This window comes from Ranitomeya variabilis, chromosome 8 (assembly GCF_051348905.1).
Source record: "Ranitomeya variabilis isolate aRanVar5 chromosome 8, aRanVar5.hap1, whole genome shotgun sequence".
Classification (NCBI taxonomy): domain Eukaryota; kingdom Metazoa; phylum Chordata; class Amphibia; order Anura; family Dendrobatidae; genus Ranitomeya; species Ranitomeya variabilis.
Window position 1 is genome coordinate 12,939,044 of NC_135239.1, and position 17,921 is coordinate 12,956,964.

The 17,921-nt window shown below is 46.6% G+C and overlaps 1 protein-coding gene across 2 annotated transcripts in view; it reads right to left on the minus strand.

The window, feature by feature from the left end:
* Positions 1–16,829, minus strand: part of ST6GALNAC3 (ST6 N-acetylgalactosaminide alpha-2,6-sialyltransferase 3) — a 207,845-nt gene extending 191,016 nt beyond the window's left edge. For both annotated transcript variants that reach the window (XM_077278091.1, XM_077278087.1), the window contains exon 1: positions 16,654–16,829. In XM_077278091.1, the coding sequence (XP_077134206.1) occupies positions 16,654–16,671 (18 nt within the window). In that variant the 5' untranslated portion in view covers positions 16,672–16,829. The remainder of the gene's footprint in view (positions 1–16,653) is intronic.
* Positions 16,830–17,921: the final 1,092 nt, after the last annotated feature.

Below are 17,921 nucleotides of genomic sequence, written 5' to 3' on the forward strand. Positions count from 1 at the left end.
GTGTATCTGGATGATATTTTGATTTTTTCGGATGACTGGGACTCTCATGTCCAGCAGGTCAGGAGGGTTTTTCAGGTTTTGCGGTCTAATTCCTTGTGTGTGAAGGGTTCTAAGTGTGTTTTTGGGGTTCAAAAGATTTCCTTTTTGGGATATATTTTTTCCCCCTCTTCCATCGAGATGGATCCTGTCAAGGTTCAGGCTATTTGTGATTGGACGCAACCCTCTTCTCTTAAGAGTCTTCAGAAATTTTTGGGCTTTGCTAACTTTTATCGTCGATTTATTGCTGGTTTTTCTGATGTTGTTAAACCATTGACTGATTTGACTAAGAAGGGTGCTGATGTTGCTGATTGGTCTCCTGCTGCTGTGGAGGCCTTTCGGGAGCTTAAGCGCCGCTTTTCTTCCGCCCCTGTGTTGCGTCAGCCTGATGTTGCTCTTCCTTTTCAGGTTGAGGTCGACGCTTCTGAAATCGGAGCTGGGGCGGTTTTGTCGCAGAGAAGTTCCGATTGCTCCGTGATGAGACCTTGTGCTTTTTTCTCGCGTAAATTTTCGCCCGCCGAGCGGAATTATGATGTTGGGAATCGGGAGCTTTTGGCCATGAAGTGGGCTTTTGAGGAGTGGCGTCATTGGCTTGAGGGGGCTAGACATCAGGTGGTGGTATTGACTGACCACAAAAATCTAATTTATCTTGAGTCCGCCAGACGCCTGAATCCTAGACAGGCGCGCTGGTCGTTGTTTTTCTCTCGGTTTAATTTTGTGGTGTCCTACCTGCCGGGTTCTAAGAATGTTAAGGCGGATGCCCTTTCTAGGAGTTTTGAGCCTGACTCCCCTGGTAATTCTGAACCTACAGGTATCCTTAAGGATGGAGTGATATTGTCTGCCGTTTCTCCAGACCTGCGGCGGGCCTTGCAGGAGTTTCAGGCGGATAGACCTGATCGTTGCCCACCTGGTAGACTGTTTGTTCCTGATGATTGGACCAGTAAAGTCATTTCTGAGGTTCATTCTTCTGCGTTGGCAGGTCATCCTGGAATCTTTGGTACCAGGGATTTGGTGGCAAGGTCCTTCTGGTGGCCTTCCCTGTCTCGAGATGTGCGAGGCTTCGTGCAGTCTTGTGACGTTTGTGCTCGGGCCAAGCCTTGTTGTTCTCGGGCTAGTGGATTGTTGTTGCCCTTGCCTATCCCGAAGAGGCCCTGGACGCACATCTCGATGGATTTTATTTCGGATCTTCCTGTTTCTCAGAAGATGTCTGTCATCTGGGTGGTGTGTGATCGTTTCTCTAAGATGGTCCATTTGGTTCCCCTGCCTAAGTTGCCTTCTTCTTCCGAGTTGGTTCCTCTGTTTTTTCAAAATGTGGTCCGTTTGCATGGTATTCCGGAGAATATCGTTTCTGACAGAGGAACCCAATTCGTGTCTAGATTTTGGCGGGCATTCTGTGCTAGGATGGGCATAGATTTGTCTTTCTCGTCTGCTTTCCATCCTCAGACTAATGGCCAGACCGAGCGGACGAATCAGACCTTGGAGACATATTTGAGGTGTTTTGTGTCTGCAGATCAGGATGATTGGGTTGCTTTTTTGCCTTTAGCGGAGTTTGCCCTCAATAATCGGGCCAGCTCTGCCACCTTGGTGTCTCCCTTTTTCTGTAATTCGGGGTTTCATCCTCGATTTTCTTCTGGTCAGGTGGAATCTTCGGATTGTCCTGGAGTGGATGCTGTGGTGGAGAGGTTGCATCAGATTTGGGGGCAGGTAGTGGACAATTTGAAGTTGTCCCAGGAGAAGACTCAGCTTTTTGCCAACCGCCGGCGTCGGGTTGGTCCTCGGCTTTGTGTTGGGGACTTGGTGTGGTTGTCTTCTCGTTTTGTCCCTATGAGGGTTTCTTCTCCCAAGTTTAAGCCTCGGTTCATCGGCCCGTACAAGATATTGGAGATTCTTAACCCTGTGTCCTTCCGTTTGGACCTCCCTGCATCTTTTTCTATTCATAATGTTTTTCATCGGTCATTATTGCGCAGGTATGAGGTACCGGTTGTGCCTTCCGTTGAGCCTCCTGCTCCGGTGTTGGTTGAGGGCGAGTTGGAGTACGTTGTGGAAAAAATCTTGGACTCCCGTGTTTCCAGACGGAGACTCCAGTATCTGGTCAAATGGAAGGGATACGGTCAGGAGGATAATTCTTGGGTGACTGCCTCTGATGTTCATGCCTCCGATTTGGTCCGTGCCTTTCATAGGGCTCATCCTGATCGCCCTGGTGGTTCTGGTGAGGGTTCGGTGCCCCCTCCTTGAGGGGGGGGGTACTGTTGTGAAATTGGATTTTGGGCTCCCCCGGTGGCCACTGGTGGAATTGAACTGGTGTGCATCATCCTCTCTGTTCACCTGTTTCCATCAGGATGTGGGAGTCGCTATTTAGCCTTGCTCCTCTGTCACTTCCATGCCGGTCAACATTGTAATCAGAAGCCTTTCTGTGCATGTTCCTGCTGCTAGACAACTCCCAGCTAAGTTGGACTTTAGTCCTTGTTTGTTTTTGCATTTTGTTCCAGTTCACAGCTGTAGTTTTGTTTCTGTGTCTGGAAAGCTCTTGTGATCTGAAATTGCCACTCTGATGTTATGAGTTAATACTAGAGTCTTAAAGTAATTTCAGGATGTGTTTTGATAGGGTTTTCAGCTGACCATGAAAGTGCTCTTTCTGTCTTCCTGCTATCTAGTAAGCGGACCTCAATTTTGCTAAACCTATTTTCATACTACGTTTGTCATTTCATCTAAAATCACCGCCAATATTTGTGGGGGCCTCTGTCTGCCTTTCGGGAAAATTTCTCTAGAGGTGAGCCAGGACTATATTTTCCTCTGCCAGGATTAGTTAGTCCTCTGGCCGGCGCTGGGCGTCTAGGGATAAAACGCAGGCTACGCTACCCGGCTACTGTTAGTTGTGTGGCAGGTTTAGTTCATGGTCAGTTTAGTTTCCATCCTTCCAAGAGCTAGTTCTTATGTTTGCTGGGCTATGTTCTCTTGCCATTGAGAACCATAACAAATACTGCTCCTATATACAAGAATATAACTACTATAATACTGCTCCTATATACAAGAATAGAACTACTATAATACTGCTCCTATATACAAGAATATAACTACTATAATACTGCTCCTATGTACAAGAATGTAACTACTATAATACTGCTCCTATGTACAAGAATATAACTACTATAATACTGCTCCTATGTACAAGAATATAACTACTATAATACTGCTCCTATATACAAGAATAGAACTACTATAATACCGCCACCTATGTACAGGAATATAACTACTATAATACTGCCCCTATGTACAAGAATATAACTACTATAATACTGCTCCTATATACAAGAATATAACTACTATAATACTGCCCCCTATGTACAAGAATATAACTACTATAATACTGCCCCTATGTACAAGAATATAACTACTATAATACTGCCCCTATGTACAAGAATATAACTACTATAATACTGCTGCTATGTACAAGAATATAACTACTATAATACTGCCCCTATGTACAAGAATATAACTACTGTAATACTGCTCCTATGTACAAGAACATAACTACTATAATACTGTCCCTTATGTACAATATAACTACTATAATACTGCCCCTATATACAAGAATGTAACTACTATAATACTGCTCCTATGTACAAGAATATAACTACTATAATACTGCTCCTATGTACAAGACTATAACTACTATAATACTGCTCCTATGTACAAGAATATAACTACTATAATACTGCCCCTATATACAAGAATATAACTACTATAATACTGCTCCTATGTAGAAGAATGTAACTACTATAATACTGCTCCTATGTACAAGAATATAACTACTATAATACTGCTCCTATATACAAGAATATAACTACTATAATACTGCCCCCTATGTACAAGAATATAACTACTATAATACTGCCCCCTATGTACAAGAATATAACTACTATAATACTGCTCCTATGTACAAGAATATAACTACTATAATACTGCTCCTATGTACAAGACTATAACTACTATAATACTGCTCCTATGTACAAGAATATAACTACTATAATACTGCCCCTATATACAAGAATATAACTACTATAATACTGCTCCTATGTAGAAGAATGTAACTACTATAATACTGCTCCTATGTACAAGAATACAACTACTATAATACTGCTCCTATATACAAGAATATAACTACTATAATACTGCCCCCTATGTACAAGAATATAACTACTATAATACTGCCCCCTATGTACAAGAATATAACTACTATAATACTGCCCCTATGTACAAGAATATAACTACTATAATACTGCTCCTATGTACAAGAATATAACTACTATAATATTGCTCCTATGTACAAGAATATAACTACTATAATACTGCTCCTATGTACAAGAATATAACTACTATAATACTGCTCCTATGTACAAGAATATAACTACTATAACACTGCTCCTATGTACAAGAATATAACTACTATAATACTGCTCCTATGTACAAGAATATAACTACTATAATACTGCTCCTATGTACAAGAATATAACTACTATAATACTGCCCCTATGTACAGGAATATAACTACTATAATACTGCTCCTATGTACAAGAATATAACTACTATAATACTGCCCCTATGTACAAGAATATAACTACTATAATACTGCCCCTATGTACAAGAATATAACTACTATAATACATGATTTGGAATTATATGAATTCACAAATTATTAGGAACGTTCACTTGCAGAGATAATGAGACAAGCGTTGCTCTGCGCCCCGTTCATCACTCGCACGCAGCACGGACCTTTTGTAAGGCTGAGATGTTACATAACGTGCGTGCGTCTCTTCACTTCGGCGGGTTTCTTTGCCATGTCCTGTTACTGTACGGGGAGAAACGCTGAGTCTTCACAGACTCTTTTTTTATCACTTTACTCCCAATTAATTTTAACGATGGAAAGAATTCATAAACTCTGGCTCCGAAATAAGGACAGTGCTTATTATCATGGTGTCCACAGTAAAAGATGCCTTAAAGTGCCGCTGCAGCTAAAGTCATGGGTGTAGAAAAGTGCGGCGGCGTTATGCAACAGGTCTCCGGCGGATCCCAGTGCTGGAGATAAGATAGTGATTACGTGGGAGGATATTCATGGCTGATATCAGGAGAAAACACAACTCATAGAAAAGGTTTAGTGTCCTAAAAATATGGTCTCCTTTGAAATTGAATTGTGAGCTGCAGTACCACATACAACCTGTGGACTGTGGTGGCGCTGTTTATAGAAGAAATCAGCCACGTTTTCAGAATCCTGTCCAGCTCCTGAACATTTTTTTGGGCAGGGGTATATATAAAGTATAGGTATTTTAAACAAAATATGCATCAGCATTTCTCTCCTCTGTGATCAGGACCCCCCCCCCCCCTCTATAAACCAAAGTTTAGAGCCGCAAACTCGGGGCAGCCATGTATTCTATACAGATGAGTCTGCCATGAAAGCTGCTGCCCCTCCAAAATGGCAGGGTAACGGATAGGTGATACCTCGCTGATCGCTGAGGGTTACAAAAATGTAAACAAGGAAATGTAAACTTAGAACCGAGAACGTTTCCAGGCGGCGACGGATCAGGAACTGGCGCAGAATGGACAAGATAACAGAAATAAACATCTGGAATAGATCACTCTGTGTGTAATGTCTCTATAGAATATATGAGGTTCACTTTTTGATAATATTCTAATTTTGTGAGAATTCTGTATTTTTCCTTTATCAGAATTGTTAAGATCTCTGCTTGCTGTCAGTGAACGGAGAAACTGTTTTGATGTTATCCAGATGTGTCCAGTCAAGATAAAGAGTCACAAGCAGCAGCAAAATCAATCCTTCTCCTCTGCTGACAGTTTGCTACAATGTGTCAGTGCAGGTAAAAAGCATCAGCCTGAGGACCAGACTGTTCAGTTTATAGAGGATTGTGCAGACTGGATACAATGGCGGTAAGTATTACGGTAATTCTGTACAGAACTTTGTCCTCTGGAAAGTTATAATTCACTGACAGCAAGCAGAGATCTTGAAGTGTTGAGACTGAAACACAAAATGTGGAATAATGAAAGTTATGGAAGCGCATGAAAAGTTGTCGCATGCCCTACCCAGCCCCAATTCACAATCACTGCATGGAGCCGCCCTGATTCCAGTCTATGGGGCCCCAGGACCTACGGCTAGGGCCCCCCTTTATCTCTGCCCGGTACATGACACGTTGGGTGCAGGGTGTATGGAGCGGACGTAGGAGCCGTGTATCACAGCCAACATCCACCTCTGACAGCAGCAACCAGAGCTCGCTCCGACCACTGCTTATCCCTTTAATTATGATTATTATTATTTATTATTATTATTATAGCGCCATTTATTCCATAGCGCTTTACAGGTGAGTTTGCTGCTGCCAATCTCTGACAGCAACATTTAACTGGAACAATCCAGGTGTCGTTTTGGCCATATTGGTGTCTTTCTGAAGCCGAAATGGTCTCTCATAGGAGACGGCCAATCTCACTAGATATGTCAGCACTGTGGTATTGCCGCATACACTACAAACATGGAGGATGATGTACACAAGATGCGCAAGGATCCGAAGATGACTAAATATAATAAATTTTAAAAAAGTCAGAAAATACAAAATGAATAAATAATGGTTGATTGACTCTCCTGTCCCAATTTTAAAAATAAAGAAATAAAATAAATAGATACAAAAATTTAAAAAAAAAATGTCCAGGGCCTTAAAGGGTTAAAGAGATTTTTCCATTAAATGTATTGATTACCTTTACACAGGCTCTGTGATAAATTACGAAAAAATAGGAAGGAGTTAAAAATGACAATATCCCATCTTGTGCCTCAGTTTGGATCTAATGACCCGACCTAAAGGAAGAGCTCAACGCAGCAGGATTTAGGATTTTGGCCTTAATATGGCAGCAAACATCCCATGCTTGGGCGAACCCGGCCTGAGGGTCCGGAGACGGCACAGGGGGGCTTCTGGGCCTCACTTCTGTATCAGGCCTGAATTTCCTGGACAATATAACATCTAATCCACAGACTGTTCCCCTTTAAACCTATAACGGCTACTGAGCATTGGCGAGTGAGGGGTTAATGCGGATTTGGCAGCCAGACCCTGCTCCAGGCTGCGGCCCCCCTACATCTGGAGCACAGGCACAATGTGGTCACACAGGACACCCTCCCGGCGTGTAGTAACATATCTGCCCTGATGATTGCAACCATCCGCCTGTCAGTGAGCACCGAACACACCGCAACGGGAGCCTGTGGTGGCGGGACGTGGGGTCCGGGCCATCAGCTGCGCCCTATGAAGGGTCTTCCATTATTAACGCTTATTCTGGCATCTGTAGACCATCCATATGCCCCAATACTCTACTCACTATTGCTCACTGTTATCAGCCACGTCAGACTAGAAAAAACAACCTGAAGTGTTTTGCAATGGAACGTCAAAAACCGCTCTGCCCCCGGAAACATTGATACCGTTAACGTGGGCACGCGGTCCTATAACAGCCCGGAATCGCCCACTACTGCCCATTCCTGGGTCCCAAAAAAGGGGCGACCTCCCGCACACCCAGAAAACAAGACACTTCTGCCAGATTAGCGGTATCGGGCGGTGGTTATAAGATGACTGCGGCGACCACCGCTCCAGCGATGTCAGAGGCGCTGATAGAGGGGATCCCGGCACTAATACAGGGGTCTATGTGCACAGAAACTTTGCCTTTAAGCCTGGTCTCTATGAAAATACACTAATGGCCTTTTCTTAAGGAGTTGTCAGGGGTTCTAAGTAGTGGGGTCAACAATTCGGGACCCCCAAGACCAATGAAACAGAGGTGCTGTGGTGCTCTATGGAGAGCAATGGCCGCTGGAGGGTTTTGCTGGGTCCTGACCATCCGCCACATTCACCAAGGACCAGCTGTTTAGTCGGTAACCGGCCCTTTAATCGTGTGATTTCCACAATCCTGATACAAAGTATCTGTGGATGTTCTCTTAGTTGTGACATTGTATCACTTATGATGAGGATTGATCCCCAGGAGTGGGGGGAAGAGATAATTCGGCTCCGATGGCTCCAGTTAGTGTTTTTAGGTTAGATGGGGATTCAGACCATTAAAAAATTTAGTAAAAGCAAGAGGTGACCAGATGAGAGCGGTGCAGGGGGGCGGACAATCAATGTGTGATAACTAAGATTAGCCAGGGGGGGTCAATAACCATGGACCCTCTCCTGGCTATTAATATCTGCCCTCAGTCACTGGCTTGCCCACTCTGGCAGAGAAAATTACGCGGGAGCCCACGCCAATTTTTTTCGTGAATCAACCCTTTATTTTAACAGCTAGAGCCCCCAAATTTTGCACACAGACTCTACTAACATTATTAGTGAGGGATATGTAAAAAAAATAAGGGATATGAGATGGTTTACTGTATGTAACCATGTCTCATATCCTGTTGGGTTTGGGAAGGTGAAAGCAAAAGCCGACAATTGAATTACCGGCTTTTATGCTATCTAGCGCTGAATTGAATATATATATATATATATATATATATATATATATATATATATATATATATATATATATATATATATATATATATATATGTCTTATAGACTGTATATATGTTGAAAACCTCGCTGTACAGATGACATACGGATCACTGTTTTGGGATCATTTCTGCGTATTACGCCTGTAAATAACGGACCGTATTTCCCTACGCTGAGTGTGACGCCGGCCTTAGACTGTGAGGGGCGCTACTTTAAGGAGTTGTCTCATCGTCTTGAAGGGGTAAAATAGCAAAGTGCTGATAAAGACGGGTGATTTTGCAGTTCACCTCTCATTAAAAAACCTGTTTGTTCTTAAGAACGGAGGAAAATGTAATTTTCTTGTTCACTGCTCATGCAGTGTACAGCGGGGGCCGGTCTCACAGGCGAGGAGCGCAGCACTTACAAGCTCTTTGCTATCCAGCATGTAGGCGCTGTTCTGAAGCTGACCGGACCTCCGACCCCTGGAATCAGCGATCACAAGAACAGACTCAATCATGGCCGCCATCTGTACATTTAATCACATGTACTCCAGATGTATGCAGGGAAACATATAATTGTGTGAACAAGATCCTGGAGGGGTCGGGACCCTCACTTCTTACATAACTCTTAACCTTTCATTCAACCCTTCCAAGGGTCAGCAGTGTGGAGCACAGAAAATCTGATGATCTCCTGATCTCAGCCGCTAATCTCCTGATCCAGGCACACAAACAACACTGTATAGCTTCTTAAAGGGACATTAGAATTAAAGGGGTGGTCCAAAGTGGCTGATGAACAGAGGAAAGATTAACTGTAATGTTATTTAAAGGGCTCATCAATGGTCAACTAAATTGATACTCAGGCGATACACCGTGCTCACCTCTGATATACTAAGCTCACACTCACCTGATACACCGTGCTCACCACTGATATACTACGCTCACACTCACCTCTGATACACCGTGCTCACCACTGATATACTACGCTCACACTCACCTCTGATACACCGTGCTCACCATTGATATACTAAGCTCACACTCACCTCTGATACACAGTGCTCACCACTGATATAGTAAGCTCACACTCACTCTGATACACCATACTCACCTCTGATATACTAAACTCACACTCACCTCTGATACACCGTACTCACCACTGATATAGTAAGCTCACACTCACCTGATACACCGTGCTCACCACTGATATACTAAGCTCACACTCACTCTGATACACTGTGCTCACCACTGATATACTAAGCTCACACTCACCTCTGATACACCTTGCTCACCACTGATATACTAAGCTCACACTCACTCTGATACACTGTGCTCACCACTGATATACTAAACTCACACTCACCTCTGATACACCGTGCTCACCACTGATATACTACGCTCACACTCACTCGGATACACTGTGCTCACCACTGATATACTAAATTCACACTCACCTCTGATACACCGTGCTCACCACTGATATACTAAGCTCACACTCACCTCTGATACACTGTGCTCACCACTGATATACTAAACTCACACTCACCTCTGATACACCGTGCTCACCACTGATATACTACGCTCACACTCACTCGGATACACTGTGCTCACCACTGATATACTAAATTCACACTCACCTCTGATACACCATGCTCACCACTGATATACTAAGCTCACACTCACCTCTGATACACTGTGCTCACCACTGATATACTAAGCTCACACTCACTCTGATACACCGTGCTCACCACTGATATACTAAACTCACACTCACCTCTGATACACCGTGCTCACCACTGATATAGTAAGCTCACACTCACCTCTGACACACTGTGCTCACCACTGATATACTAAATTCACACTCACCTCTGATACACCGTGCTCACCACTGATATAGTAAGCTCACATTCACCTCTGATACATCGTGCTCACCACTGATATACTAAGCTCACACTCACCTCTGACACACCGTGCTCACCACTGATATACTACGCTCACACTCACTCGGATACACTGTGCTCACCACTGATATACTAAATTCACACTCACCTCTGATACACCGTGCTCACCACTGATATACTAAGCTCACACTCACCTCTGATACACTGTGCTCACCACTGATATACTAAGCTCACACTCACTCTGATACACCGTGCTCACCACTGATATACTAAGCTCACACTCACCTCTGATACACCGTGCTCACCACTGATATAGTAAGCTCACATTCACCTCTGATACACCGTGCTCACCACTGATATAGTAAGCTCACACTCACCTCTGATATACCATACTCACCTCTGATACACTAAACTCACACTCACCTCTGATACACCGTGCTCACCACTGATATACTAAGCTCACACTCACCTCTGATACACCGTGCTCACCACTGATATACTAAGCTCACACTCACCTCTGATACACCGTGCTCACCACTGATATACTAAGCTCACACTCACCTCTGATACACTGTGCTCACCACTGATATACTAAGCTCACACTCACCTCTGATACACCATGCTCACCACTGATATACTAAACTCACACTCACCTCTGATACACCGTGCTCACCACTGATATACTAAACTCACACTCACCTCTGCTACACCGTGCTCACCACTGATATACTAAGCTCACACTCACCTCTGCTACACTGTGCTCACCACTGATATACTAAACTCACACTCACCTCTGCTACACTGTGCTCACCACTGATATACTAAACTCACACTCACCTCTGCTACACTGTGCTCACCACTGATATACTAAACTCACACTCACCTCTGATACACCGTGCTCACCACTGATATACTAAACTCACACTCACCTCTGCTACACTGTGCTCACCACTGATATACTAAGCTCGCACTCACTGTACTTTCACACAACTGTATTTTTGGTTTGAGTGCTGTCTGGGAAAGAAACTGACCTCACGCGGACATCAACAGGGCTGATTAGTTTTCTTTATATGGAATAAGCGTCCGAGTGAAAACAATCGCAGCGTGCACTATACTCTCCCGTAAGTCGGACGAGTCTTGCCTATTCAAGTCAATGGGTGCACGCTAAAAAAAAAATCAGATCTCATAATGATCATCCGATATTTATGGATACATTTGTCTTGTAAAATATAATCTACTATATAATTGTCTAAGGGTCACTTCCGTCTGTCTGTCTGTCCTTCTGTCTGTCTGTCTGTCACAGATATTCATTGGTCGTGGTCTCTGTCTGTCATGGAAATCCAACTCGCTGATTGGTCGCGGCAAAACAGCCACGACCAATCAGCGACGGGCACAGTCCGGTGCCAAAATGGCCGCTCCTTCCTCCCCGCAGTCCGTGCCCGCTCCATAATCCCCTCCAGTCAGCGTTCTCACAGGGTTAATGGCAGCGCTAACGGACCGCGTTATGCTGTGGTGTAACGCACTCCATTAACGCTGCTATTAACCGTGTGACCAAATTTTTACTATTGATGCTGCCTATGCGGCATCAATAGTAAAAAGACCTAATGTTAAAAATAATAATAAAAAAAATAAAAAATTATTATATACTCACCTTCACCCACCTTTCCCGCTCCTCGCGACGCTCCGGTGACCGCTCCATGCAAGCGGCAGGTTCCGGTGCCAAGGATGGTATGCGAGAAGGACCTGCCATTACGTCATGGTCATGTGACCGCGACGTCATCACAGGTCCTTCTCGCATACCATCCTTGGCACCGGAACCTGCCGCTTGCATGGAGCGGTCACCGGAGCGTCGCACACAGGCGCCAGGACTTCAACGGGCCTTCGGAAGGTGAGTATGTTTATTTTTTATTTTAAGTCTGTATACTACGTGGCTCAGTGCTGTATACTTCGTCGCTGTTCAATACACTACGTGGCTGGGCAATATACTACGTGGCTGGGCAATATACTACGTGACTGGGCAATATACTACGTGGCTGAGCAGTATACTACATGACTGGGCAATATACTACGTGACTGGGCAATATACTATGTGGCTGGGCAATATACTACATGACTGGGCAATATACTACGTCGCTGGCCAATATACTACGTGACTGGGCAATATACTATGTGGCTGGCCAATATACTACGTGGCTGGGCAATATACTACGTGGCTGAGCAGTAGACTACGTGACTGGGCAATATACTACGTGGCTGGCCAATATACTACGTGACTGGGCAATATACTATGTGGCTGGGCAATATACTACGTGACTGGGCAATATACTATGTGGCTGGGCAATATACTACATGACTGGGCAATATACTATGTGGCTGGGCAATATACTACGTGGCTGGCCAATATACTACGTGGCTGAGCAGTAGACTACATGACTGGGCAATATACTATGTGGCTGGCCAATATACTATGTGGCTGGCCAATATACTATGTGGCTGGCCAATATACTATGTGGCTGGCCAATATACTACGTGGCTGGGCAATATACTACGTGGCTGGGCAATATACTACGTGGCTGGGCAATATACTACGTGGACATGCATATTCTAAGATACCCAATGCGTTAGAATCGGGCCACCATCTAGTATTATAATAAATACTGATGCATGAAAACATGACACATGGACAGAGTAAGGACTGCACGTAGACGACAAGTGGATGACAGCACAGATGAAAAATCGTATTTTTTTCTGGATGAAAATGTAACAATTTTTTACAGTCGTGTGAACTCAGCCTTCGTTTGCATCCACCAGCAAAAGTTAGACCACGTTCACACGTTCAGTATTTGGTCAGTATTTTACATCAGTATTTGTAACCAGGAGTGGGTGATAAATCCAGAAGTGGTGACGTGTTTCTATTATACTTTTCCTCTGATTGTTCCACTCTGATGTAAAATACTGAGCGTGTGAACGTGGCCCTAATCTCGCACTCCCCATACACCGACCTCACACTCCTATAACGCTCACACTCACTCGCACTTTGTTCGCTTGCTCCATATTGGGGACAGGGTGCGACGTGTGACGGCGATCTGTGTGCAGCGCTGTAGAAGAGGTAGGCAGACACTTAGATGCACCAGGCTCACACTCACACTCACACCGGCCAATACTTCAGTTTTTGGTAGGATGTCACTTAATCCAGACCAAAACAGCTGATTAGTTTTATACATTTTTGCATTAAAATTGGCAACGATATCAGATTTTATTTTCCAGGAACATCACACGATCCGACAGTCACTCACTCTGCGATCTCAAACTCAGCTCATACTCGGGGTGCACTGAGGTCAGGCAGTAACTTCACACGTTCTGCACAATGCGCTCAAATACTGTACATCTCCCATGATCTGAGCAGGAACCTGTTATTCGCGTAGCTCACACTGTGCACACTGAGCTCACTCACACTCACACTCACCTCTTGTACTCACAGCACGTTCTGCACTCAGCTCACATGTCACACTCACATCACTTATCCCGCCCATCATACACTCTGCTGACCCCTGGCCCTAAATCACTTAGGCTATGTGCACACGATGCGGATTTACTGTGGATCCGCACTGTGATGTGCAGTACAATGTTATTCAATGGGATAAAAAAAAAAGCTGTGCAGATGGTGCGGAAAAATCAGTGCGGAATTGCTGCGGATTTCAAAGAAGTGCATGTCACTTCTTTTGTGCGGATCTGCAGCGTTTCTGCACCCTTCCATGTTAAAAATCCACAGTGGCAAAAACCGCAGAAAATCCGCTCAAAATCCGCATAAAAACTGCAGAAAATCCGCAGCTGCGGATTCTGCCAGGAGATGCGGATTTTGTGCAGAAAATTCTGCACCTCTTTTCCTACGTGTGCACATAGCCTTATACTGAGCTTCCACTCACATCACATTCACTTCTTACACTTTCTGCTCACACTCGCCAGTCATACACTCAGTTCACACTCACATTACTGCCTGACTCATGGATTACACTCACACTGATCTTCCCATAACTCATCTTCTCTGCTCACAGTCACGAAATATTCTCTGACCTAACACTGCCCTGTTATAACCACCAGACACTCAACTCACAGTCATCAGATACTCCGCTCACACTCACCCCTCATACTCCGCTCACACTCACCCCTGATACTACGCTCACACTCACCCCTGATACTGCGCTCACACTCACCCCTGATACTACGCTCACTCACCCCTGATACTATGCTCACACTCACCCCTGATACTACGCTCACACTCACCCCTGATACTCCACTCACACTCACCCCTGATACTCCGCTCACACTCACCCCTGATACTCCGCTCACACTCACCCCTGATACTCCGCTCACACTCACCCCTGATACTGCGCTCACACTCACCCCTGATACTGCGCTCACACTCACCCGATACTGCGCTCACACTCACCCCTCATACTGCGCTCACACTCACCCCTCATACTGCGCTCACACTCACCCCTGATACTCCGCTCACACTCACCCCTCATACTCCGCTCACACTCACCCCTCATACTCCGCTCACACTCACCCGATACTGCGCTCACACTCACCCCTGATACTCCGCTCACACACCCCTGATACTGCGCTCACACTCACCCGATACTCCGCTCACACTCACCCCTCATACTGTGCTCACACTCACCCTGATACTCCGCTCACACTCACCCCTCATACTCCGCTCACACTCACCCCTGATACTGCGCTCACACTCACCCCTGATACTCCGCTCACACTCACCCCTGATACTCCGCTCACACTCACCCCTGATACTCCGCTCACACTCACCCCTGATACTCCGCTCACACTCACCCCTGATACTGCGCTCACACTCACCCCTGATACTGCGCTCACACTCACCCCTCATACTCCGCTCACACTCACCCCTGATACTACGCTCACACTCACCCCCGATACTGCGCTCACACTCACCCCTGATACTCCGCTCACACTCACCCCTCATACTCCGCTCACACTCACCCCTCATACTCCGCTCACACTCACCCGATACTGCGCTCACACTCACCCCTGATACTCCGCTCACACACCCCTGATACTGCGCTCACACTCACCCGATACTCCGCTCACACTCACCCCTCATACTGTGCTCACACTCACCCTGATACTCCGCTCACACTCACCCCTCATACTCCGCTCACACTCACCCCTGATACTGCGCTCACACTCACCCCTGATACTCCGCTCACACTCACCCCTGATACTCCGCTCACACTCACCCCTGATACTCCGCTCACACTCACCCCTGATACTCCGCTCACACTCACCCCTGATACTGCGCTCACACTCACCCCTGATACTGCGCTCACACTCACCCCTCATACTCCGCTCACACTCACCCCTGATACTACGCTCACACTCACCCCTGATACTGCGCTCACACTCACCCCTGATACTGCGCTCACACTCACCCCTGATACTCCGCTCACACTCACCCGATACTCCGCTCACACTCACCCCTGATACTGCGCTCACACTCACCCGATACTGCGCTCACACTCACCCGATACTGCGCTCACACTCACCCCTCATACTGCGCTCACACTCACCCGATACTCCGCTCACACTCACCCCTCATACTGCGCTCACACTCACCCCTCATACTGCGCTCACACTCACCCCTCATACTGCGCTCACACTCACCCCTCATACTGCGCTCACACTCACCCCTCATACTGCGCTCACACTCACCCCTCATACTGCGCTCACACTCACCCCTCATACTCCGCTCACACTCACCCGATACTGCGCTCACACTCACCTCTGATACTCCGCTCACACTCACCTGATACTGCGCTCACACTCACCCCTCATACTGCGCTCACACTCACCCCTGATACTCCGCTCACACTCACCCCTCATACTCCACTCACACTCACCCGATACTGCGCTCACTCACCCCTGATACTGCGCTCACACTCACCCTGATACTCCGCTCACACTCACCCGATACTGCGCTCACACTAACCCCTGATACTCCGCTCACACTCACCCTCATACTCCGCTCATTCATCTCTCACACTCACACTCGCCCTTGTCATCCTCGTCAGTCTCCGTCCATCCTGCCCCCATCACTCACGTCCCGCAGCCACAGCCGGCAGCAGCTCCGCAGTCCCCGTCTCCTCCCCGTTTCCCTCCGTCCTCTAACAAAGCCGCAGCGGTGATTACCTTCAGGATGCCGGCCATGTCCTCCGCTCCCGGTGATCCTCCCGCAGGATCAGGCGACCGCTCCTTCCAGCTCAGCCCCAGCAGCGGCCATCAGTGGCCGGGTACCGAGCTCTGCTTCCCGGCTGCGGCGCCACCTCCCTCCCCGCAGTGAGAGCCAGTGGCCCGGAGCCAGCGCGGCGCCTCCCCCGGTCACATGGGGCTCAGGCCACGGTACCCGGCGCTGTATATACTCCCCTATACTCCCCCACTGCTGTATATACTCCCCCACTGCTGTATATACTCCCCCACTGCTGTATATACTCCCCCACTGCTGTATATACTCCCCCCACTGCTGTATATACTCCCCCCACTGCTGTATATACTCCCCCAGCGCTGTATATACTCCCCCACTGCTGTATATACTCCCCCCACTGCTGTATATACTCCCCCCACTGCTGTATATACTCCCCCAGCGCTGTATATACTCCCCCACTGCTGTATATACTCCCCCCACTGCTGTATATACTCCCCCAGTGCTGTATATACTCCCCCACTGCTGTATATACTCCCCCAGTGCTGTATATACTCCCCCACTGCTGTATATACTCCCCCCACTGCTGTATATACTCCCCCAGCGCTGTATATACTCCCCCACTGCTGTATATACTCCCCCCACTGCTGTATATACTCCCCCAGTGCTGTATATACTCCCCCACTGCTGTATATACTCCCCCAGTGCTGTATATACTCCCCCACTGCTGTATATACTCCCCCCACTGCTGTATATACTCCCCAGCGCTGTATATACTCTCCCAGCACTGTGTATATACTCCCCCAGCGCTGTATATACTCCCCCACTGCTGTATATACTCCCCCCACTGCTGTATATACTCCCCCAGTGCTGTATATACTCCCCCACTGCTGTATATACTCCCCCCACTGCTGTATATACTCCCCCAGCGCTGTATATACTCCCCCACTGCTGTATATACTCCCCCCACTGCTGTATATACTCCCCCACTGCTGTATATACTCCCCCACTGCTGTGTATACTCCCCACTGCTGTGTATACTCCCCCACTGCTGTATATACTCCCCCGTGCTGTATATACTCCCTCACTGCTGTATATACTCCCCCAGCGCTGTATATACTCCCCCACTGCTGTATATACTCCCCCCACTGCTGTGTATACTCCCCCACTGCTGTATATACTCCCCACTGCTGTATATACTCCCCCACTGCTGTATATACTCCCCCCACTGCTGTGTATACTCCCCCACTGCTGTATA